Source organism: Falco biarmicus (genome assembly GCF_023638135.1).
Source record: "Falco biarmicus isolate bFalBia1 chromosome 13 unlocalized genomic scaffold, bFalBia1.pri SUPER_13_unloc_2, whole genome shotgun sequence".
Classification (NCBI taxonomy): Eukaryota; Metazoa; Chordata; class Aves; order Falconiformes; family Falconidae; genus Falco; species Falco biarmicus.
This window is the reverse complement of record NW_026611657.1, coordinates 53,058-78,348: the sequence shown is the minus strand read 5'-3', so window position 1 is coordinate 78,348 and position 25,291 is coordinate 53,058. Positions and strand designations below refer to the sequence as shown.

Here is a 25,291-nt window from a genome sequence, read left to right as displayed (position 1 = left end):
GCTGGACACGGGAGAGGCAGCAGCAGCAGCTGAATATCCCTGTTTCAGGTTAGGAGGAAGCTGCTGCCAAGCTAAACCATCGTTAATTAAGTCTTAAACAAAGAATTGGGAGGTTGGGAAGCACTGGATGCGCTGTTGGCTGTTGGTGTCACCTCTCCCCCTTCCCTTTTTTTCCGCTCAAGGCACAGGATGCTTGCTGCCCATGTTGATCCCCGTCTCCTGGCTCAGCAGGGTCAGAATTAAAAGGAGTGCTGGCCACTACAAATTTGTTAGTTATTCTTTTAAGCTGCTGGATTTTCCAGCCTAGCCGCCTTTTCCAGGCTATTTGTAGATAATATATCCCTGGGTGGGGTTCATAGCGATGCAGTTTGACCATGAAGTTCACTTTGATGTTGGGTAGCTCAGCGCTTTTCCTGCGGGAGCACCTTTTGTCTTGGGTTGGGGAGGGGGTTGCCTTTACAAACCAAAATTCCAGCTCTTCCCTCTTCCTGCAGAAGGGACCCACGGCTTTATTTTTGCTTTAAAATGTGGCTTTTGCATCCTGCGGAGGGTTGAAGGGTTGACTTTAGGCAGCAGGTAAAGGGAATCAGCACTTCGGGGGGGTGCACAGCACAGGGGACAGCTCTGAAGAACAAGAGATAATACAGGAGGGAGATGTTCAGCTCGAAATCAGAGGATGACATCGATCCCATTTGGTTCGTATTTACCCATTGCTTCCCAGTAAGCCCCCGGGGAGCAGATCCTCTCACTCCACAGCACGAAGAAACGCGGATTCCTTCATTTTTAGTACTTCCTTGAGCATGGTGGCTTTTCTCCTCAATTTTTATAAACCACTTTTGCTCCTGACCCACCAAGTCGCGCTGGTTTGGGAGGAGATGTGCAGGTCTTGTGAGCTGGTTAGCACGGAGAGCCGAGTAGCCATGATACGGTCCAGTTAACGGAACAGAAACAGGGTTTAGGATTAAATTAAGTCAACAATTAGTGCTCACGTGTGCCCCAGCTTCTCCTTGCCTGTCTTGCAATCCAGCAAGACAGTACCCACTTCATTTAGCTGCTTGGGCATCCTGAACCTTGTGTGTCTTCTAAAAGTGGGGGTTTAAGTAATTCTCTGTCCTTGAAATTAGAATAAAGTTGCTATGGATGGATCCAGCGCCGCAAATATTGATGTAACCGGTGTCCAGCTGTCTGTGTGCTGGGAATAGTTGGTTTTAACACCCTTAGTTAAACATCTACAACTCAAAATAGATTAAAATCTGTTTTCTGCGTAGCAACTCACTGTCCAGGACAGGTAGATAACCTCCAAATAACTTTTTTAAAAAAAAAAACAAAAACAAAAAACAACTACGAAGTCACTATTATTTGATAACACTTACTTCTCAGAGGCTTTTTTAAAGATTTCTTAATCTTTTTATTTAGTCTGAGGCAAGAGAGGAGGAACATTCAGGTTGGCTTCTTGTGACCGCAGCTGATCTCCTGTTCAGGTCCCAGAGCATCTTTCTTGGTCACTGCTTTAAGGTGGGTGGTGGAGGCATCCTCAGGTTTCCCCCCTTTAGATGGATACCTCCCTGATCCAAGTATATCCTCCATGGAATTTCGTTTCCATCTGCTCTGCTCTCACAGATCTGCCTCATTTCAGTCTCAAACATCTGCCTGTTTCAGCCAGCCTGAAATAATCCATCTGCCCAAAGAAAAACCAGCATTTTCTTGCACAAACCACCCTTGTCAAGTTGTTCAGAGAGATTTTTTCCCCCTCCCACAATGTTTTTCGGAGGCCGGTGCTGTGACAGCCCACTGGGTGTTCCTAGTGGTTAATTTCTCCCACTTTTCAGCTGGAAAATACCCAGTTTGTGTTTTTACGCAAGTGTGTGCACCTGCTGCTATCCCAAACCAGATATGCCCACGATCCCTCCTTCCATCACCATCCTCCGTCCTCTGGAGCCCTGTCTGCAGGCTTTGCCCATGTCACTGCTCGTTTGCCAACACTTAATCAGTTTATCTGCTTTCTGCTTCCCGACTCCTTCCTTGCTCCCAGCAAAACCATTGGATTTATTCTCTTGTGATTCCTCTGGCTGGCGTCAGCAGTCCCCACCTTGGATCCCCTCTGGAGCTCCTCTGGACCAGCAGCCACATTCCCTTTTATCCCATCGATGCAGTGAGTTTTCCAGACTGATTTTCTCAATTTGTTTTTTGCCCCCCAACATCATTTCTGCTCCCTTCCATCCCTGTATCCCTTTAGGGGAGAAGGAGACATCCTTCTGCAGGTCTCCTCCTGGCCTGGCAGTTCCCTCTGCCGGCTCCTGCACCGCACTACAGCCCTTTCCCTTCCCGCCTCTCTCCCGGGGGGGGGGAAAAACCCTGGAATTTCTTTTGGCAGGCAGCATTAAAATCCCATGGATCTGCGTAAACATAGGCAGCATGATCCTGGTGTATTTGAGCCTCTCTGTGCTAGATACCATCCCCACAAGGTCTGTCCTCCCACATCTCGTTTATAGCTTTGCCTAACGAAGCGCACTGATCACAGTAATCAGCTAAGCCTTCTTCTCTGATTTTCCCACGTGGCCATGAATAAACACGTTATCCTCAGCCAAAGGAGAAGGTAGTATCTGGAGTATGTTGGTCTCAGGAGGTTGACGAAGGCTTTCTGGTTGGCAAATCTCGAGCTGGTGCTACCTTATTATTACATATATGGGATATGTAATAATAAGGGTTTCTTAATCTATTGATTATTTTCTTCTTGTTAATTATTTTCTTATCTGTAGGTTATGGGGGTGCTACGTCTGGGTTTTCTTAAGCCTAAAAAATGAAGAAAACCCAGCTGTAGCAACATCGATAGCACAATCTATAATACAGACTAGATTTCTGATCTGTAACATAGATCAGATTACGAAAACCCAAGCGTGGCGCTGACCTTATAGATTAAGAAAGCCCCATCTATAAAGTAGCATCTATAGCACAGTCTGATACAGAGATAAGTTGGGGTGATGCTGCGGGGGGAGCAAGGTCGGGCTGCAAACCCTTGGCCCATCGCGATGGGCCGAGCAACTGTTAAAAATTGACATTTTCTAATATTTTTTCTCTGATATTTTGGCACACAGGTGGCAGGGGAATGTAAGAGTCATAACGGAACCGCTGGGGAGGGGGAGGAGAGTGATGTGAATTGGTGTCTTTCCAGCTAATCCCTTAAAAAAAAAATAGCTGGAGTTTGAAAATGCAGGAGGAGACTAGTAGCATCCCTCCAAAGGAGCAAGGAGACAGTGAAAAAGATGAGAAAAAGAAGATACATGGAAAAAAAAAAAGAATAAATCTAATATAAATACCTAACTGTGTGGATGGGTGGTTAGAGCCTTCACTTTTTAAGTGGAAGAGGAAGAAATTAAACCGATGATGAAATATTTTCCCTTCTCTTTGGAAAAAGAAAAAAACCCAACAAAAACCTCCTTGGCTTCCTCCTACAGCTGGCTCTCGGAGAGCTATTGTATTGAGAGGGAGCAGAAGGAAGTCGGGTGGACGCAGTCCTTGAAATGATGAATTTAAGGAAGGAGCTTGCCCTAAAGGTGGAAAAATGCCTGGGAAAAACTGAAATACTGGTGCCCATTCCTCGTTTTTCCATAGGTGTCTCGTGTTTGCAGGTGTCTGTAGACTCCTTTCCTTTGCTGGACTGTCGATGTACATTAAAAAAAATTACCTCATTCTCTGGAGGTAGCCTTCATTTCTGATGCCTTGGGTTGATGCCTCAGATTAATTGCTTTGTTTTGTTTCATCAGATACAGTATCTAAAGGCATTTGTGCCTGAAGCCACGGAAGATAGATGGACAAGCCAAGCAACTTCTGACTCTGCATCATTTTCTGGGGCAAAATTATATGGCAATGTATCCTACAAGGTAACGTAGCTCCTTGCAGCGAGTAAAGAGGCTTCTTTTTGCTTGGCCACCACTTGCTAAGAACAGTTTCTTGCTTAAGAGCTTCACTTTAATATGTGACCTAGAGGAATCAGCACCACCCCAAAGGAGAATTCAAGGAATTTTGCAAGAGAGGGAAATCCAAATTGCCTCCAGATCCTGTCGGGTTTGAGTCGCATCTCCCCTGGAGAGAGCAGGCAGGCTGCCCTGCTAACAGGGAAGAAAAGCAGGAGCAAAAAGAAAGCCAGGAGTAAGAGGTTTCACGGGAGAGCTGAGCTAACAGCTCTGAACGCTGTGCTCCGCACCTATAAAATCTCCTGTAATTATCCCGGGGGGAGCAAAGGGAGCCTGCCGCAGCTATCTTGTCGCTTGAGCAATGCTTCAACTCGCTTGGAGCCCTGAAAAGTTCAACCCCATCATCTAAAGACTAAAATGGGATGTTGCCCTCATAAATTAGGTGGTCGGTGTTGGTTTTACGCCAGTAAAAACAAGGGACCACAGCCTTTGAGCGAGGCATGAGACAGGCTGAGGTTTTACAGGGACTCGGAAGCCGTCAAGGGACGCGGCAGTTGAAATTACTGATGCTTCATCTCTCTGCCTCCTCATCCCTCGCTGCCGTACGTGTGGAGACCATGTCTGCACAGCCAGGCCGTGACCAGAGACACGGGGCTGCTCCGGGGCATCAGAATAAAAACCCCAACCCGGAGCGTATGGCTGCCTATAGGTACTGGCAGTATATACCGACTCCAGGCCAAGTGCACCTGCTTTGCTCTTCCCAGTGTAACGCCTCGGCGGCCACTGGGATTTTTCATGGATCATGCAGGGCTGGGAATCCTACACCAAATCAGTTCCGCCCCAGCTAAGAAAGCACTCCGTGACTCCACCTACGGAGAGATGGGAGACGTTTTCTTCCTTATTTTCCCTAAAATCTCACTTGAAACTGGTGATTCATGAGGCTTTTAGTTAATCTCACACAATATGTAGCGGTCAGATTAATAACTGCATGTCTTAAGCTTAGCATGGGCTCAGCATTAAATGAGACGGAGTGTGTCGTGCAGGGTGGCTTTACACAAGGAGGGTCCCACACGCCCAGTAAGGGTGGGATTCACTGGGGGGGGGGGTGGTGAGGCTTCCATTGTTCTTGTTGAGTTCAAGAGCCGTCATGTTCATGAACCATCGGCTCATGGTGGCCGGTCATGGCTCGGGGGTGACCCCTTCACGCAGCTGTAGATTAGGAGGATGGATTTGTCTCCCTGAGCTCTTGGGAGAGCTTTGAAATACGCCCTGGGAGAAATCCATAGGCTCTGTAAAAACTCCTTCCTCCCCACCCCCAGGTTTCTGGTTGTTTTTTTTATTTAGAATTTAGGAAATTTTTTTAGAATTTAATTTTTTAGAATATTTTTATATATTAATATATATTAGAATTTATTTAGAATTCCTGAATTGGCTACCTAAAGATTAGCTGTATAAATGATCTCCCTAATTGATCTACTTTAAGATCAGCTACCTAGAGATCACCTGCCCAAAGATTATCTGCCTAGATTATCTATCTGAATTATCTACTTAAATTAACTACCTAAAATTATTCTCTGAGATGATCTCCCTAACGTTTATCTACCTAAAGCCTGTCTACCTACATTATCTGCCAAAAGCAGATCACAGGAATTAAATTTGGGTCTGTCCGCTGCGTGGCTCAGCTGGAGCATCCCCTGAAGGACAGGCTTTGGCTTGAGGCTGGGGTCAGCTGGCCCCTGGGGTGGGGTGAGGACTGCCAAGAAGCTGGAAAGGAGGTAAATGCATCGCTTTGCGCTCCTTTAGCTGGAGCTAAAAGTGGGCTGACAGCCCTTTATCACCTCTTTGTGCTGGTGGCAACCCCAACCCTGGGGCTGAAGCTGGTGCCTGCCCAGGGCGGCTTGTTAGAGCCTCATTTAGAGGCAGCGGAGGCTCCCTTGGAGTCCTCATTAGCCTAATTAGGCAAGAACCAAGGGTAAAACACTTGCTAAGGAGTGGAGAGGCAGCTCTGGTTGTGGAAGAGGCAGCAGATTGCCTGAGAATAACCTTCCTTGCCCTGGGATGCAGAAGGGTGACATCAGTCGTTGGGGTGACACGAGTGTTGCCGAGCGAGTGGGGCGCGAGGTCTGGTGGCCTGGGCGAGTCCAGCAGTTGAGTTTTAAGCAGCACCCGGTACCAAAAACCAGGATTGCCATCCCCTCATCTCCCTTCTCTGTGGTTTACAGGGTGTCTGGTGAGGAATGCAATGGGATCAATAGCATGTCGGTGGAGAGCGGCCCTGGAACGAGACTGAGAAATTTGCCGGTCATGGGGGATGGACTAGAAACCACCCAGATGTCTACGACGCAGTCCCAGGCTCAACCCCAACCAGGCAGTGCTGTAGGCGTGAATCCCCCGCCGCCGGAGACCTCCAACCCCAACAAACCCAAGCGCCAGACCAACCAGCTGCAGTATCTGCTCAAGGTGGTGCTGAAGACGCTGTGGAAGCACCAGTTTGCGTGGCCTTTCCAGCAGCCCGTGGATGCCGTCAAGCTGAACCTCCCTGTAAGTAGAGGTCAAGCAACCGGTTTGTGGTGGGAGGAGGAGTGAGACCCAAAGGGTGTGTCCGCACCGTATCCCGAAATCACAGAATCGCTCTTGAATGGTTGGACCTGATGATCTTAAGGATCTTTTCCAACCTTAAATGATTGTATGATTCTGTGATCTTCTACAACACACGCACACAAGGAGGAATTTCCAGTGGCTCAGCTACTGCTTTGCCCTTTACCAGCCTCCTCTTCCCACCAGGATGCGGAGAAGAAAGTAGGAATATTATTTCAGGAGTCGAGGAGGGTGAGGCTGCAGTGCTTTGTCCCCTCGCCAAGCGCCAAAAATTTAACACACCAAAAATTATTAAAATTCCAAGATTCCTTAAGCAAATCCCACATTGACTTGGACTCTGCCTTGCTGCACCCCGAAGCCCAGCGCCCTTTTCTGCGCCTTCCTTAAACCTCCCGTGATTGCTGCTTTATCAGTGGATTTTTTTGGATTTTTTTTTTTTTTTTTTTTTATTTGCACTGAAAACACTTGGAGCCTTTCACAGAGCATCTTGTGTTCACACGGCCGCTGCGCTTCTTGCGGCGCTGTTGGTAACACGAGTTGTTTCATAAAGGACACCGATTTTAAGTTAATTGGCAATTAAATCGAGGGGATCGAGTGCTCCCTCAATCAGTTTGCGGGGGATCCCGTGCTGGGCAGGAGTGTGGATCTGCCCCAGGGTGGGAAGGCTGGACCGATGGGCACAGAGGTTCACCGGGCTCCGTGCTGGGTCCTGCACCTGGGTCACAGCCACCCCCCGAGGTGGGGGAGCTGCCTGGGGGGCTACCTGACGGCCAGCAGCCTGCCCAGGTGGCCCAGAGGGCCAGCAGCAGCCTGGCTTGTGTCAGACACAGTGTGGCCAGCAGGACCAGGGTGGCCATCGTCCCCCCTGTGCTCGGCGCTGGGGCGGCCACACCTCAGATCCCACGTTCAGCGTTGGGCCTCTTACTCCAGGAGGGATGTGGAGGGGCTGGAGCGTGTCCAGAGGTGGGAGAAGGGGCTAGAGAAGGATCTAGAGAGCTTGTGAGGAGCAGCTGAGGGAACCAAGGTGGAGAAAAGGCGGCTGAGGGGTGACCTCGCTCTCTGCAGCTGCCTGAGAGGAGGCTGTAGCGAGGTGTGGGTCACTTTCTTCCCGTGTTGTAAGGAACAGGACAAGACTAATGACCTTAAATTGCATCAGGGGAGGTCGAGATTGGATATTTAGGTAAAATTTCATCACCAAAAAGGTTGTCTGGTGGTGGAATGGGCTGCCCAGGAGGTGGTGGAGCCACCATCCCAGGGGGTATCTAAAAGGCCTGTCGGTGGCGATGCTTATGGACGGGTTTTAGTGGTGTTGATGGTTGGACTTCATGATCTTCAAGATCTTCTAGTCTCAACAACTCGACAGTTCTAAACTGGCACGGAAGCCTTGTCCCGCTGCAAGGGTTGCGTGGTGGCCTGCCGGTGTCCTCCCTGGCAGCCCTTCCCATGGCCCTTCACCAGGACGAGTTCAGAGTCAAACCCAAGGAGCCAGCAAAATAATTCAGAGGTCGTTAATTACAGTAAATCACAGCAGCATCCTCCCGGCTGCACCTCTGGTTTGGACCCTTCCACCTCCCACCAGAGGCAGCTTGGTCCCTTCCTCCTTGAGATGCTCTTCCTTGAGAGAGGTGTTTCTACCTAACACCCAATTTTCCTTGTCTGTTTTATTTTTAAGGTGTAATAACTCTTAAATATATAATTCTTAGCCGGGCATCAGACTGTTTAATTTTTTCGCGATAGGAACCAGCTCCCTCTTGCATGTGGATAGTGCCGGTTCTATAGCAACAGCATTTCCAGCCCCCTTTATTTTTTTTCTAAACGTTATGCCTAAAAATAGAAACATAGGATGCATTTAAAAAATAATAATAAAAAAAAAATAGGATGCATTTAAAGGGTTGTAATAAATCTGATTTCCCCACTTCTTACATCACTCTGTTAAACGTGTGATCTCCTGCGAAGGGTCATTGATTCCCCGTAACATTTTTAGCAATTACTCAGCACCATTACCAACCAAAATCCCAGAATCGTGGCGTTTTGGTGCTTCTGGGGTTGAATTACTCATCGCCCAAAGGTTTTTCCTTCTGTTTAATGAAAAATCCCAGCTGAGAGGCTGATGGGATTGAAGTCTGGTGGGCTGAGTATCTGCTGGGTGTGGAGGATCTCACCCAGGTGGGTCTGGGGATGAGATGGAGCAATCCCAGACCTTAAACTTGACTGACATTTCAGTTCCCACACTGACCTCTCCCTCTTTGCCCTTCGCAGGATTATTATAAGATAATTAAAACTCCGATGGATATGGGAACAATAAAGAAACGCTTGGAGAATAACTACTACTGGAACGCTCAAGAATGTATCCAGGATTTTAACACGATGTTTACAAACTGCTACATCTACAATAAGGTACAGAAAGTTCCCAAATCTGCCTTTTCTTTTTTTTTTTCCCCAAGGGAAATCTGCATCCTCTTTTTCCAAGGGAAGTCTGCAGAAATGCAGGCATTGCTTGTTTGAACGGTCCTTAAAAGGAACAACTGTCGAGATCAGCTTCTTTAGGAAAACAAATGGGATTAATCTGTTGGGAGCTCAGGTGCGTCGGTCTTCTGCTGAGAAGCAAGAAGCAGACAGGGCTGGCTCAGCAGCCTTCCCTCCCATGAGAAGTATTAGCAGATACCTTCAGTCTCGACGTTGTTTGGTTTCTTTTTTTCTTTTTCTTTTTTCTTAAAAGGCAATTTTTAAGATTTTCTTAGGGTCTGACTGGAGCAGAGCCTCCAACGTTATCAAACAGCTCCTTGAGAAGTAGGTCTGTGCTGCTGATGTCCTACAGCTTCGGTAAGGAGCTGACTTCATGCTGGTAGGGAAAAAACAGGGATACACGGAGCAGCACATCGAGTTTGTCATGCCTGACTGTGCCCTCGTTGAGAAGATTCCTTTCCGGAGAGTGAGAAACATCCTGAAAACCATTTTATAAACAGTTGCGGTGGAGGAAAAAAAAATAAAAATCTGGAGGCATGAGGAGCATCCCAGGGCATTTCTGCAAATGGTGGTGGTGGGAGAGTGGCCTGTGTCAGCCAAAACTTGGGAATGGTGGTGGAGCTTGGAGAGCTGGAGAAGATTCTCAGGGGTGGTACTAGGCTGAGCACAAGCTGCTCGCTCGTTGTCTTGTTAAGTAGCAGAAGAACCACAAACACCAACGAAGGGTTTACTGCTGTCTTCGAGGTCGGCAAGACGTGGTCGGCGCCTCAGCCTTCTCCTTCGCCGACCACTCCACCCTTTCCACCACCACTTGCCAGAGCATTTCAGTTCCCCTTTGGTTTCTGTCCTTGGTTCTCCCAGGTCTTTTATCTCCATTCCTGTTGCTCTTGTGTGCTTTGACCTTTTTTTCCTCCTCCTCTCAGAAATACTGCACAAGACCTCTCTAGTTTGTTCCAAAACCCCCAGGCATTAGCAGTTTTGGTCCTTCAGAACCGTTTCCTTGGCCATTGCCTTTCCTGGTTTGAGCCAGCATCATTTAACGTGAACGAGGGTGAGCTCTGAAGGGCTTCAATTACTCGATATTTGCCTTCAAGTCTTCCGTCACGTTCTCCCACCACGGTGTCTTCCCCCTGCCAGCTTTCTCCCTGATTCTCCCCTGATCTTCCCTCATCTTCACTGGTGTCCTCCAGGCTGGGGGCAGAAAAGCGTCTGAAGAAACATCTCTGTCGGCCTCATGGAGCCTGCAAACCATCAGCAGAGCAGGTTTGTGCGTGCCGTCTGACGGGCCAGCGTGGTTTTAACTGGTCCTGGTGCCAATGGCAGAGCCAGAGCTGCCTCCTCTTGGTGTCACCACATCATGACAGTGATGGCCATTGGGTTATTGTCTTCACATCAATCCAGACTCTTCTTCTGTTGCCACCTGCTCTTCCCTCTCCGCCAAGGTTTATTACTATCCACAGAAGACCTTCCAGACCTCCCTGGAGCAGTGAGACCACTGCTGCAGGGTGCTCCTGGGCAGGTGGTCTCATCCTCTCTGGGTTTTTTCCCAACCTTTGCCTTCTCCAGATCTGTCAAGACCACTTCATCCTGTCCTCTCCTTCCACACTGATTTAGCAACAAATAGAGGCTCACAACAGTCCTCTTCCTCCTTAAAAACCTCCTTTTCCAGGGAGGAAATTTCCTTGCAAGGGGCCAAGCTCTTACCCCCTATTCTGCTCCTCTACGGAGAGACCTCTTCGGTGAGACCACCAGGGCAGGGGGCTCTCACATGGTGGAAATGACTGGCTGGCATTAACCCACCGCTTCCATTTTCCACTTTTTCCTCTTTTTTCCCTTCCTTCCTTCCAAAAACAGAGTTTGCTGCAGGCAGGTAACACCTTGCATCAGTTTACTATCCAGTGCATCTGCTTGGTGATGTCCTTGCCCATCATCTGGTTTTACCTAGAAAATACAACAACTTTAGGGTGAGGATTTGTGTATTCCATGCTTGGGGCAGCATCCCACATGGCTTCCCGCTGCACTGTAACGAAACGACAGCGCTGAGGAGGCTGAAAATCCAAATTCTCTCTGGAAATACATACCTTGACTAATTTATCCTTTTTTTTTTATTATTTTTCCCTCCAGCCAGGGGATGACATAGTCTTAATGGCAGAAGCTCTAGAAAAGCTTTTCCTGCAGAAAATCTCCGAAATGACCCAGGAGGAAACGGAAATCGTTATAGCCCAGACGAAAGGAAGAGGACGTGCAAGGAAGGAAGCAGGTATGACACTTCTTCATAGAATGGTTCTGGATAAGTGCCGCTCAGCTTCACACAGTGTCTTGACCGCAAGCTCTGGACCCGGTTTTATCCTTGCTTGAATGAAGAGCACTTAATTGGGGTGTTAATTAAAACCCAGGCATCCTCCTGTGGTTGTCAGTATTCTCAGTGCCTCTCTTTACCATGTAGAGTGTCTAAAACGGGGTGGGAAGGAGGGTGGCTGCCTCGTGCGCTGGCCTGTCCTCAGGAGGTTGTCTCTGGTGAAGGGCAGGACTGGGGGATGTCCTCGAAGTCCCTCGTCTGTGGCTTCTGGGTGTCATTTTCAGGGGGGAGGAGGAGTGTTGGGGACAGGCTTTGCGTACAGCACTGCTGAGGCTTGTGTATTTATAGTGCTGGAGACACATCAGCGTTCCCAGCTCTTCCACGCAGGTAAAAAGCTGAGAGCGATCGTCAAAGCGTTTCATTTCTGCCGTGGGGGGAGCTGAGGTGGGGAAATACCCCTCACAGCACCTCAGGGGTTAAAATGCCAAGTGAATTCGGTTATGCCAGACCCCTTGGAGTTCCACAGCTGCTTTGCTGTCGTAAAAAAAAGCAGCAGGGACCCCCGAGGAAGCAGCTTTCGATGTGGTGGCTCCAGCCTGCTGAGGGAGTCATGGCAGGGAGAGCGTCTGAACCCAGTCCCGAGCGTCATAAACCCACTGCTCTCCTCCTGTAACATCCTCAAGTTCTAATTGCCACGCCTCATTTATTAAGTTTTGCCTGATGCTCGAGGAGCTCGCCATCCTTAGTAAGGATGCGTTGCCCCAAGCGAGGCAGAACGCTGCTCCCCGAAGATGAATTTGCTTTGTGCTCAGCCAGAATCCTAGAAATCCCTTTTTCCTGCAGCCAGGCTGTTGGATTGACCTCGTCTTGCTCCCTCGTAGGGCTGAAAAATCAATCTGCATGCTTTAGGCTCAGCATAAAGTGGAATTGCAGCATTTTGAACCCTCTTTAAGGTTATAAATCAGTAAAATGATGTTCTGTATTTGTGTCTGGTGGTACCTTAAGGCTTTATGTTAACAATGTAGGCTTTGTTTGTTGTTTTTTTTTACACTTTGCTCCTGGATTTAAAGGCTCAGAAATTACCATTTTTCTCACTTAAGCCGGTCCTCTCTCTGCTGCATAATATAAAAGTACGGTTCAACCACTCGGTTCATTTATTTAGTCTGTCTGATAGAAGAGCATCTAATCGAGTAAAAAAAGAAAATAATCTCTGCTGGCACTTAAGGAGTGCACGAAATAGCTGCCAAGTTAGGTATTTTCCTGCTAACGTTTCTGGTCTGAACTCTTCTTTAATTAACTCCGTTATGTTGAAGGCTCCCCTCCATTCGCTCTGTGTTCTCTAATAATCAGATTCTTCTGCTCTGCGGATTTTTTTTTCCCCAATCTTTTAGTCCTCCTTTACAGCTCTTCTATGAACCTGCTCCAGTTTTTCACATCCAGAAGTGTGGACACCACAACTGGATGTAGATGTGACTGCTACTAGAGGTAAAATTGTCTTCCGATTCCCCTGTCTGTACCTCAAGGATTTCATTAGCTCATTTACTTGGGATTCCAACCATCCCCCAGGCTCAACATCGGCTGCTGATGCCATCGGATCGTTCCTCAAAGGGTTGAGAACATCCTGGCCATGACTCGATCTCAATGGCACCTCGTCCAATGCGTGTCCACTTTGGAGCTCGCCTTCTGAATTTCAGACATTTCTCATCTCCATCTTGTGTCATTCCCATTCTTTTAACCCCAATGCTGTGCGATCCCAAGGAAAACAGCACGTGCAGGAGCGTCACCAAGCTTGTGCCACCAAAAAAAAAGATGATATGACCCTATTTTTACTGCCTACATCCCACAACCCTTCTGGAACACTGAATCCTCGCATCTGTTCTGATGCTGTGTCAGCCTCGGACTGGTGCTGCTGGGATCTCAGTGGGTTATTTTCCGAGGTTTACTGGAAAATCAGTGGAAGATATCCAGGCAGCTCGAGGGTTGACCCTCGGAGAGGATTTGAAAACCAGTTGTCTGAGTCATAGAGGAAAAAAGTTGGACTTCACGAGTCACTGCTGAACATCCTGGGTAGCTGTTGGAAGAGAAAGCATTTCTGCACTGCCATCGCCTGGGCAGCTGCTGCAAATTCAGAGCAAGATTTATTAAATCCACTGGGTCTTCCCTCAGCTCTTACCCACCGTCATCAGCTGTCTGCACGGAGGGGCGTCCTACTGTTTCCAGAACATCTTTTAATCTAAACCACCAAAGAACAAAAGAACAAAAAAAAAAAAAAAGGCTCAAAAAGTTGGAACAGCTCAAACTGCTTTAATGACTTTGGCTTTATTTTCTTTTCCTGTGCCTTGGGCAGGTTTTTGCCGTCCGTTCTCTCGCCAGGGGAGGACTGTGTGTGTTTCCATGCGTGTTTCTCTTGCGTGGCTCAAGTTTTCTTTCTCTCCGTGTCCGTGAGTCCTTTCAGCGTGGTGAAATCCAGGTTTGGAAGCCTGAACAGACGCAGTTGCTGCTTTTTTCCTGCGTGTGACCAAGTCGTGATTACTTGTAGCTGAGATTATTTTTGTTTAATTGTTATTTTTTTGTAGGCACTGTGTGCAGGGAGAAGCTCTTCTTGGTTAGAGAATTACTGGCCATCTCCTTTCTCAGCATCTTTTGGAAGGAGAAGTGATGAAATCGCCCGTAGAGAAGATCTTTTTACTTACGCGACGTAGAGGGCGCTTACAAACACAGGTCTTCTTTCCTCTTTGTGACCCTACAGTGTATAGAATCTATAGGTCCCCACCTGAGCTCATCACCCTCCAGCTCTTCACCTATAGTATTGACCAGGAGGGAGCTGTAGGTTCACCTGGAAATTCTGTACATACATAGCCTGGGGCATCCCACCCTGGGTGCTTCCGTGTTGTGATTTACTGCATAGAATAGAAATATAATATAATAGCTCTCTATTTACTATGTGGAATATCTATCTGGGGACCTGCAAGATGGTTTTCCTCTTTCTACCTCCTGTTAAATCCTATTGTGTAGTAAATAATTCAGTGTATAGTAATGGATTTAGGGTTATTAAAACCCAGGTGTGATGCTGGCCGAAAAGCTCCGCTGCGCAACCCCCGCCGGTGTCCAATAGAAACTTCCAGCTCCTGTGTAAGGTGGGAGGTGACACATGTGGGCTTTGCCTGAGTGATGCAAGAGCTTCTTCGTAGTCCCAGCAGGACCCCTGGGATCCCAGCAGGACCTCAGGATTCCAGCAGGACCCTGAGATCCCAGCAGGACCTCGGGATCCCAGCAAGACCTTGGGATCCCAGCAGGACCCCTGGGATCCCAGCAGGGCTACAGGATCCTTCTGGCTGCAAGTTCCCACCTGATTTGGGGATTTCAGCACTCTGATGTCATTTTATGAGGAGAATGGGATGAAAACTCAGGATTTTGTTCTCTTAATAGGTTGCTGTTTCATTTCTAGCCAAAATAAGCTTGCTAGCAGTCCTAGTCGAGCATCAACGCGCAACATTTTTCTAGTGGGATTACAATAACTGCAGCTCCTGGGGATCCACTGGGAGCAAATCTGGCTGTGGTTCTTTTCTGATGAATTATTATTTTGGAGTGATTCTTGGAAGAGGTGTTGGCTAGCCGGCAGGGCAGAACACACAGCTTAACATGTCGGGCTCAGGAGAATTTCCTTGTAAGAGTGACGAAAGAGCAGCCAAAATGCAGCCCCTGCTGCGGGGAGCACGGGTACGGATCGAGCGGTGGGATTTCCCCCTGCTCTGGATGTGCACAAGGGATCAGTCGCCACCTTTTCCAAAACACTGAGCTCTCTTCTGGCTGAAGATAAAAATTAATTATTGCTAATGAGGTACGTGTGCTGTCTGGCAGAAGGCGCTCCGGTAACACCTGCTGATCCCAAACCTCTGGGGTCAGTCTCACTTTGCTGATACCTTTGTCTTGAAGGTCTGCTGGAAGCACGGGGGTGTATCCCAGCATCATCCAGGCTTTGCAGCATTCCCCTTCCGGAGGCTGTTGGATCATGCCAGAAAGTTGGGAGGTTTGATCAGAGCTTTGCCCTGCAAAGCAGCAGCAGCTCAAGCAAGGAGGGGACTCCCAGGGACGCTGGAAGGTCCAGAGACGGCGCTGCCGTGTCCCCACCTCCGTGGTCACCCCATGTTTGAAACCACCTAACGCCCTCGCTCCCCAGCCATCGGGAGAGGTTTCCCCTGGACAGTAGCAGCTGTGATGACTTTTAAGTCCCCGAGAATGAAGAAACTCTTCTTGATCATAGAGCAGAAATTGCTCCCGAAGGAAGAGCTGCACCGTTTTGGTTCCAGAATGATGATAATCAAGAATCGTTGCCTAGAAAAAAGGGATAGGCAGGGAAAGGGGCACTTGTCCTGCCCTGCCTGCCAGAAATCTTTTGGGAAGGGCAGAGAGGAGGATGTCCGTGGCTGATTTTGCTCTTTTTCTGGAGAGGTTTTAGTAGTTAGATCCTGAGCTTCTTCACCCAGCAAAATAATACCATAAAAATAATCCTTGTGAAGGAAAACACGATGTTTGTCCCTGACTGGTTGCTCAAGAACAGGAACTGCGAGGTATTAATTATCTACTGAGCAATGTTTTTTAAGTGGTGTTATTACGAAAGATGAATTGGTTTTCCCGTTAAAGCAACTAAGTGTGGAGAGGGAAGCAACCCTTTCTTTCTTTCTTTCTTTTCTCTTGGCAGTGACATCCAAACCGGGATCATCAACGGTACCGAACGCAACCCAAGCGTCATCCCCGGTGCAGACGCAGGCGCCGCAGCAAAACCTCCAGTCTGCGCAGACGACTCATTCCTTCCCTTCCGTCACCCCCGACCTCATCGTCCAGACCCCAGTAATGACGATGGTGCCTCCTCAACCTCCTGCGCCGCCTCCACCTGCTCCCCAGGCCCCTGCGCCGCCGGCCCCGGCTCCCCAGCCCATCCAGCCTCACCCTCCTGTTATCCCAACACCCGCCCAGCCCGTGAAGGTAGGTGATTCCTTAGTTACCTTCCTGTGACAGCTTAAATTAATTACCTTCACCACGTAGAAATGCCGCAGCCCGTCAAGTGGTCGCCCTTTGCTTTGCTGCTGAAGTCACGTTTGAAGGCAAACGGCCACAGTTTGGTCAAAAAAATGATGTTCTGAGAAATGTGAGGAGCCTACGTGACCCTCTCTGACACCAGTTTAAGTTAGACTTGATGAGTCCCACCCAGGTTTGCATGGAAACCCTGTTTATCCTCTTAAAAACTTCCTTTCTTGAGCTTTATATGACTCAGGAGGGAAATCTCAGCTTGCTGTGGTGACTCATGCCATTGATCTTTGCTGGTACAACAGAGATAATCCATGGTTTTCTGTAGAACTCAGCACAGACCAACAATAGCTGAATATTTTTGAAGGGCTTCCAGTGTCCTCGTAGTGTTGCCCTGAGGCTGGAGTCAACTAGTGATGGGCAAATCTTGAGTCAGCGCCACAAGAAACACAACGTGCTTGAAGCCAAAATCATGATGCCTAATGTAATACTGCTTTATTTGATTGGTTATAGACAAAAAAAGGGGTGAAGAGGAAAGCAGACACCACAACGCCAACAACCATCGACCCAATCCACGAATCGTCATCGCTGCCCGCTGAACCCAAGTCCACCAAGCTGGGTCCGCGCCGGGAAAGCAGCCGCCCGGTGAAGCCTCCAAAGAAGGACGTTCCAGACTCGCAACAACACGTGGTAGAAAAGAGTAGCAAAATCTCTGAGCAGTTAAAATACTGCAGTGGGATCATCAAAGAGATGTTCGCCAAGAAACACGCCGCCTACGCCTGGCCCTTCTACAAACCTGTGGATGTGGAAGCCCTGGGACTGCACGATTATTGCGATATCATTAAACATCCCATGGATCTGAGCACAATCAAAGTAAGCTCAGGTTTATAGGAGGGGGGAGGTCGGGGTCTGAGCAGATAAAAAAAGGGCGTTTTCTCCCCACGTGTGCGCACTGGGCGGCTCCAGATGTCTGCCAGATTTATTTTGGCCCTAGGGTTCTGGTACATTCGGTCTCTCTTCTTCTCTTGCTGTTATCCTGACATTTGGGAAAAACAAACAAGCCGGCATCCTTCCAGAAGGACTCTTAGGAAATGCTCGCACGGGGTTTTTTATAGAAAATTTCCATTACTGTCTAAATCTTCCCTTTTATTGTAGTCCAGGAGATGGCCTCAGAGAGCATAAATCGCAGGAAGAAGGGGATTTGATTTAAACCAGCCCCATTTTCGATTCTTTTTGAAATAAAGGGCTGTCTTTCTGAAGTTGTCTGTCTAAATCCATCTGCTCAAGCACAGTTAGTTCTGTCTGGTTTAGAATTGCCCCATTGTCAAGAGCAACTGCAAATTCATCCGTGCTTCCCCTTGAAACCTTAGTTTGTTATTGAAGCTGTGTCATTTTAAAAAGCCGCCTGCAAAGGCATCCACGTTTCTCCTTCGAATGTTAATTCGTGATGTAGAAGTCTAACGTCAGGAAACCTTAATTAATGATTTAGGAGTTAGCTTTCTAGTTAGCCAACCTTAAGTCATTATTTAGAAGTCTTAACTTTTTAGCTGCAGGATGAGCTTAGGTGCCAGCAGGTTAAGCTTAGCTCTGACTCCTGCTTCCCCCACTTTGGCTCTGCGTTCTAAACCCGGAGGACTCGGTTTCCCCTTCCCACAGCCCACTCCTTGCCGAGGTTATGCCAGGCTTGAAGCCACCCATGATGACGGCTCTTCCTTCGTGGCGGCGTTCTGGACCCGTAGGATCTTGGTGGGCCAAACCTGGGGGATGCTGAAGTAAATTCTGGCCTTGCTTCTTTCTCCTCCAGCCTGGCCAGCAATGAGCATTAGGTCTTGCACGTCTGTTGCTGCCTGTCCATCTCGCTGCCCCGGTGTCTGGCAGGGCTGCGTGGCTGAGGTCACCCTTGGCAGATGTTGCTGGGACAGCTGTCGAGCGTTCTCTGTCTTCCAGTTGTCCTAGTCAGCCCTGCTTTCCCAAGGAGGGAGGAGGAGGCTTGAAGCTTCTCTTGGCTCAGCTGGCATTGCCACAGCTGGATGCGGCGTTTGGGGGGGTGAGGGGTCATTTCAAGGCTCTCTCCGCCTGGATCAGTCCTCCCAGCTCCACATAGGCATGGGACAGGAGCAGGTGGCCGTAGAGCGGGTCTGTGCTCTCCTAGGGTAGAGGTCCAAGCTCTAGAGACACCAGCGTGATTCCTGGAGGAAGGGTGGGTGGTTGAAAGCATTTGAGATGGTTGAATCCTGTCTTTATGTGTCACCAAAGCCTGTCAGCTTCTTCCATCGTTAAGTGAAGGACCATCCCGGTGGCCTCTGTCCCTCCCACCAGGCAACACCGGTCAGACAACTCTTGAGATCTTTCTAGGGGATCGATTGGAGCTCACGGCATTGTTCTAATGCACAGTCTTGGGTGTTTGTGGAGGTTTAACCCTTCTTGGTTGAGGTCAGTTCGTGCTCCTGCCCTTGAGCACTGCTCTTCCAACACAGCATCCCTGCTCCCTTCTTCATCCAAACCACCCAGCGGCCATCAGCCACCAAGAAGGTGGCTTGGAGACCTCTTGAGCATCGTTGAGGATGCCCGTAGTCAGCTCTGGTTTTTACAAACCATCCACCATCCTTCATTTGATCAAAATCAGTTGTCCAGACGTAGGGAGATAACGGGTGTGTGGAGTCGGTGGGCGCCACGGAGCTGTATTTATTCAATTGATTGATCTGACGTATTTGCATTGTTAATAGTGGGGAGTTTTGTTGGTTTTTTTCCCTCTCCTCTCCTTTCTAGTCTAAACTGGAGAACCGGGAATACCGAGATGCTCAGGAATTCGCGGCAGACGTACGATTGATGTTCTCCAATTGCTATAAGTACAACCCCGCCGACCACGAGGTGGTGGCCATGGCGCGGAAGCTGCAGGTAAGGACGCGCGTTGTCACTTCGGATTTTGATGAATACCACCATCTCTCTTGACTTATTTTTCCAAGCCACATAGTCCTGAAAAAACATTTTTTTTAAAAAAAAAAAAATGAGTGTGGTGAATTACAGTAAAAAAAAAATGACATTTTTTGCTGTAGAAGTGATACAAAGAGTGAGCTGACTCAGCTCGGTTTGCTTCTTGATGATAAAGGAATATGAGGCGAAAGCACAGCTCCAAAATGTCACTTTTTCTCCCCAAAACACCTGGAAAGAAAACAAACAACAGTACCTGTTGCATTGTGCTGCTTTAATTTCCTCTTCCTGACATTCTTCTAGTGAAGTTTTCTGCTTTGCTCCTTCCTGAAAGGTTTGTAATTAATGAATTAGCAGCTAAAGAAGCCCCGTGTCTTGTGCGAAGTGCTTGTGCCGCTCCAAAAAAAAAAAAATAAAATCGGGTTTCCTTCGTTTCTTGGGAATTTGGAGCTGCTGGCTGAAGCAGGGAAAAGCACTTTGCTCCCAGCGGGTCTGGGAGAGACCGAGCTCCTTTTGCTGCTGAAGGAGCTCACGGCAGCCACAGAAAACCGCTGCAAAGGGATGAAGAGCTCCTAAATTTGGTAGGTTTTGACCAAAACATTTCAACACCTATCATTAAAACCACTTGGCCATTCCCCGTTATCGGTCATTTCAGGTAATTAGCTCCCTTAAATGCTAATTCCTCCCTTTTTTTTTTTTTTTTTTCTGGGAGGATTGTGAGCATATTTGTAATTTTTTTAAGAAATAAGGTTTTCTGCTCTTCGTCGCTCCTTAATAACTTCACCAGCCGAGCAGCTGGGAGCTGCCATGAAATCCCCCAAATCGTCGTGGAGCCACATGCGGGATGCTGGAAAGATGCCTTGGCCGCAACAAGGAGGAGACGCGGGATGGGCTCAGGGGGATGCGTGGACACAGGAGGCACGTCAGTACGGGAAGAGGTTTTATGAGCTTAGAAAAGCGTGACTCAGGTGGCACGGAGCAGAGTGGGGTGGCGGCGGAGCTGTCACTGTGAAAGGAGAAGAAAATCGACGTTTGCTTCAACCGGCAGAAAACAAGCTGGGAAAGGATCTGAGTTTACACTAGAAAGCGTGGGAAAAATGTTAAGATTGGGGGAAAAACTATTAAATTGGGGGGGGTGGGGGGAAGGAGAAACTGGATATTAATAGCTTTGCTGGGTTTTGCTACCTGGAAAACTTTTAAAAAACTCCATGTGATGCAAACCCTCCCCCCCCCCCCGGTACCGACGTCAGAAGAGCTTCGCTCAAGGAAAACAGCGGCTCGTGGAGGGGCTGCCAGCGGTTTTGCTTCGCTCCACATGTGAAGCCGTGACAGAGGCAGAGAAACAAAAGTGGCAGCAAACCCGGCACCTGCGTCCTCCGAGATGGGTCCTCAGTTTTTAACCACTCATAATTTTTTTTGTGATGCTTTTCTCAAAATACCGCTCAGGTTTGGGCTGGCTTAATTTGAGATTAATATACGCTGCGTAAATCTGTGTTTCGCCTTGCTTTTATAATGAATTTAGTAGGATTCAGCATCTTACTAATATTTTTTCTGGATTTTACGATAAGTAGATGCCGGAAAACACGATGCTCACCCTCCGGCTGCTCTTTTCCTTCTTGTTTTTAGTCTTAACGCAGAAAGTCGCAGCCTCTTTAAGCAACATCTTGGAGCGTTTTCCAACAACCAGCAGAATGAAAAGGCGATTCCTGATATGAAATTCCGGTCACTTGCGGTGCAGGCTGCCGAGCACTGAATAGTTTCATGGAAACGTGGTATTTTTCTTTTCTTTCACTTTTTTATGAGGGAAAATCCTCAGTGACTGGCATTGCCAGGTGATACCATCTGGACCAAGGGCTGGATGAAATCGGGATTTCATCTGCATCAATCCAGTGGACAGGCTTGGGAATACATCCCTGCAAAGATCAACCACTCGGGAAACTTATTTCTGACACAGAAAGGTGAAAAAAAGTGCATTTTCAACGTAGTAATCCCCAGAAAATGGGCATTAAATTTCAGAGCCAGCCCCGCAGCGGTGATGGGATGGAGGTTAGTACCACAGCACTGGCTGCATCCCGCTTCCCACCCTGTGAGACCGCGGTGGCACCTCTCCGTTTGCTTTTCCCGTGCCCAGAAAACTGATTTCAGAAATAAAACGTAAAAAAACAGAGGTTGCTGGAGCACTGCTGAGGTTTGGAAACGATGCTAAAGATTCAAGTTTGGACTTGTGTACCCGTAAACAATAAACATGGCATCTTTGTTAATAGACGGTGGCAGGCGCTGCCTTCAGCGTTACCCTCTGTGCGGGAAACATCTGCCTCTGGAATAATCGTTCTCCTGCTTTTTGTGACCACTTCACCCTCAGAAGATGATTTCTTGGATTTTCAGGTTACTGTCGGTGCATGGAAGATGTTTACGGTTCATGTTGGTCCCAGTGAGGATGGCTCAGTGGTAGCAGTGATGTAGGACTAAGAATCCCTGATTAAAAAGTCATTAATTTGCTCATTATCCACTCACGGGTTTTTCTCATCCCTCTCTGGTTGGATTCTTGGGATCCTTCAGACGTTGAGGGCTTTGCCTAACCTGGATGCTTTCGAATTGATGGATTGCTTTTTAACTTCACACAAAGGAACTTTAAATTAACCTTGCTGTTAATTAAAAGACCAGGTAGGTTAAAAAAAAAAACAACCCAGGGGGTTTATTTTTGACCCTAGAGAACTTTGAAATGGAGTATATATGCTGGTGGAGCGTTGCCTGCTGGTGATAATCAAGGATCAGACTTTCTGGTTGATAGAAAACAGTAATTAAGTTGTAAACACCCATTAAGTGCAGCGATTCAGTGACACGTGTGTGCCTCCGTTGTTCTGCAAGCTTGAGGAGCTGGGAAATCTCTCCTTTTCCTCCCACGTTTTCTGCTCCTTCCCCTGAAATCTGAACCTGAGCCTGTCGGTGAAGTTGGCAGCGTTTCTGCCAGCAGATGGAAGCAGCAAAGCAATATCTCCCACGCCCAGAAACACCCAGGCTGCAGAAAAAAAACCTTGAGTAAAGGCACGAGGCGGCTGAGGATGGAGAAATGCAGTCCAGCAGTGCTCCACCTGCTCGGCTTTATAATTAGGGTGGAAAAATAATGGATGCTGAGTAGTAGAGAACCCAACAGGTCCTTAAAATCACGAGGATGAGCTTGAAATAGAAGAGCTGGGCACCCTCAGGATGGGAAACATCGCTCCCACGCTCGAGTGATGAGTTAAATCAGCGTGATTTCGTGGGGGTGTTGGCTGCAGGATTTTGAGTTAAGTTTTATAAATCAATATAAACGTGCATATAATATAAATAGACAGTTCACTGGGTTTTAAAAATCACCAATCTTGGCTGGTGGGTTTCTGGTCACAGCCACGCACCCAGGACTTGGAAAATAATAAAAATAAACAGTAACTGTAGACAGAAAGTCAAACCTTTAATAGGCAAGAGGAGAAATGACCTGGTTTATTTTATGATTTGATGTTGAAGATGTGGACACTGACACTTGTGCCGCCTTGGGGATGTCCATCCCACCATCTTCAGTCATCATCTGGGAGTTGCCGGGCTCCTTACGGGCTCCAAAAGGAGCCTGGGGTGAGTCACTAAGCTCAGAAATTACTGCCTGACTTCTCAATACCTAAAATCAGATGAATCAAGCCCGTTTTCAAGGCTCATTAGCGTTGTAGGAGGTGCTCAAAAAATAGGATTTTGGTCTGCAAGTGGTTCACCTTTCACAAGGTGGCACCTTGGGGGAAAAAACAGCTTTTTTGGGATGCGAGAGGCACTCGTTCCTCTTCTGGGAAACTACAAAAAAGACACTGCAAACCCTCTAAATACAGCCGGCTTTCCCACCTGATCTGCCTTGTCTTAGGTTCAAATGAAAATGGATTTTCCTGTCAGGCTTTAGGACAAAGAAGGACTTTGACATCGGTGGGATAACTGGAATTAAACTGGTGTTGCATCCCTTGCTCATGAGGATATTGGGTAATGTCTTTGCGCAAGTTGGTTGGGTTGAATTGAGGTGGTTTTGATGGGATGCGGGTCAGGAAAATCCAGGCAGGTTGAAGAGGGGACTGGAACCGCGAAGCTGCAGTTCCTGCCTTCAGCTCTCCACAGATCCATTGCGGAAGATGTGGAACATCTCAAGTACCTGGATGATGTGGCTTTTAAATGAGTCTTCTCCTCCTTGTTGGTAAATTTTAGCCCCCAAATCATCTTGGAGACAGTCAAAATTCCAAGTGGGCTTGGAGCTTCCAGGAAATTCTGTTTTCTGCAACACGCAGTGTGGCGGTTGTTCAGGTGGAGACCACAAATCCATAGGGAACACCCTGGAGATCCCAGCCGTGCTTGTAGTACCTTGCTTTGCCAAACCACATGTTATTTTTAACCCTCTATTTTCAGGACGTGTTTGAGATGCGCTTCGCCAAGATGCCAGATGAACCAGAAGAACCTGTGATTCCAGCTTCTTCTCCGGTGGTGGTGCCACCTCCCACCAAGGTGGCTCCCCCTTCCTCTAGCGATAGCAGCAGTGATAGCTCCTCCGACAGCGACAGCTCGTCGGATGACTCCGAGGAAGAGCGAGCTCAGCGGTTAGCGGAGCTCCAGGAGCAGGTACCGCACCCGTCGTGATGGATTGGGGGTCCCCACTGCATCCTTCTTCTTGGACTTGGCGGCCTTGGGGACTTCAGCTCAAAGCTGTAGACTTTCTTGGCTGTACAGTAGTGACCATCAGCTTTGCTCTTTTTTTTTGCTTTTTTTTTTTTTTTTTTCACATTTTTCAAGTGAAGCAGAAAGAATTGGTGCTTGTCAGGATGGTCCTGTGCAGTGACGACACACTGGTGGTCCCCAGCGGCAGGAATTTGTGCTTGGGGGGACACCCCTGAACTCACGGGGTGGAGCAAGGATTTACCCAGCGTGGGGAAAGCCCGTGAGATAACGAGCAGCGCTCCAACCCCTGGCCTTGACTCCCACATCTTCCCTGCTCGTGGCATTGTTAATGATGCTAATTAAAGCGTTGTTAGTGCGTAGCAGGGAGGAATGCCCCTAAAGAGGTTGTCTCCTTCCTCGGGTGGTGGCCAGCACTTTCATGGCCAGAAATGCCAGTGTGACGAAAAGCTGGAAGAACCAACGTAATTGTTCCTAAAAGATAAGAAAGCGTTAGGCGGTAGAGAAAAAAAGTTAATTAATATGGAAAAGGAGGAGGTGCTGGGCAAAAGTATCTTGATCTTGGTGTGTGTCTGCCTTGCAGCTTAAAGCGGTGCATGAACAGCTTGCAGCCCTGTCCCAGCCACAGCAGAACAAACCAAAGAAAAAAGAGAAAGACAAGAAGGAGAAGAAGAAGGAGAAGCACAAAAAGAAGGAAGAGCTGGAAGACGCCAAGAAAAGCAAAGCCAAGGAACCACCACCCAAGAAGGCCAAGAAAAGCAACAGCAACAGCAGTACCTCCAGGTCAGCCCCGTCTCCGTTCTGTCACCTAACATTTTACCGCGCAGCACTTCGCTTTTTTTTAATTATTTCCCCTTTGCTAATTATACGCAGGATTCTTGACAAGTGACACCACGCTAGGGCTGGCTCGCAGCAAGCCCCTTTTGCTCGGTGTCAAGTCCCAACCATGAGTTCAGCTTCGTTTTTTTTGGGGGGGGGGGGCTGATGCTTTTCCCCGTGGCTGCTGTGAACTGGGGGGAATCGCCTGGAGCTGCTCTGTTGGATCTCAGATCCCTGAATCCTCTAATTCTTTCCCCTTCCCCCTTTTTGGGGGGGATCTGTAAGTTTTAAATGAAGATGTAAGATGCTGAGAGCCGAGTTTCTACCACTTAGTTGCCGGCTTGAAGGGGAGGCAGGATCCTGGTATTTAACCCCGGGGGAAAAGGAGTAGTTTGGCATATTTTGCTGTAATGAGATGAAATTAAGAAAGAAGGAAATAATGAACAAGATCTTGGAGCTTGTCTCCGTCTCCGGGCCTCACCGCAGCATTTATTGCATTGAGGCTTTGAATGAACCCCAGCAGGCACGGCAGCGGATTGTTGGAGGGAAACGGGCT

The 25,291-nt window shown here is 48.1% G+C and overlaps 1 protein-coding gene across 1 annotated transcript in view; it reads left to right on the top strand.

Annotated features, from left to right (window-relative positions):
• BRD4 (bromodomain containing 4) overlaps window positions 1-25,291 on the top strand; it is a 76,265-nt gene that overhangs the window by 27,809 nt on the left and 23,165 nt on the right. Inside the window, 9 exon segments of the mRNA XM_056325925.1 lie at window positions 3,765-3,881; window positions 6,137-6,455; window positions 8,772-8,909; window positions 11,103-11,238; window positions 15,980-16,263; window positions 16,819-17,178; window positions 19,075-19,203; window positions 23,653-23,862; window positions 24,500-24,699. Of these exon segments, the coding sequence (XP_056181900.1) occupies window positions 3,862-3,881; window positions 6,137-6,455; window positions 8,772-8,909; window positions 11,103-11,238; window positions 15,980-16,263; window positions 16,819-17,178; window positions 19,075-19,203; window positions 23,653-23,862; window positions 24,500-24,699 (1,796 nt within the window). The 5' untranslated portion in view covers window positions 3,765-3,861.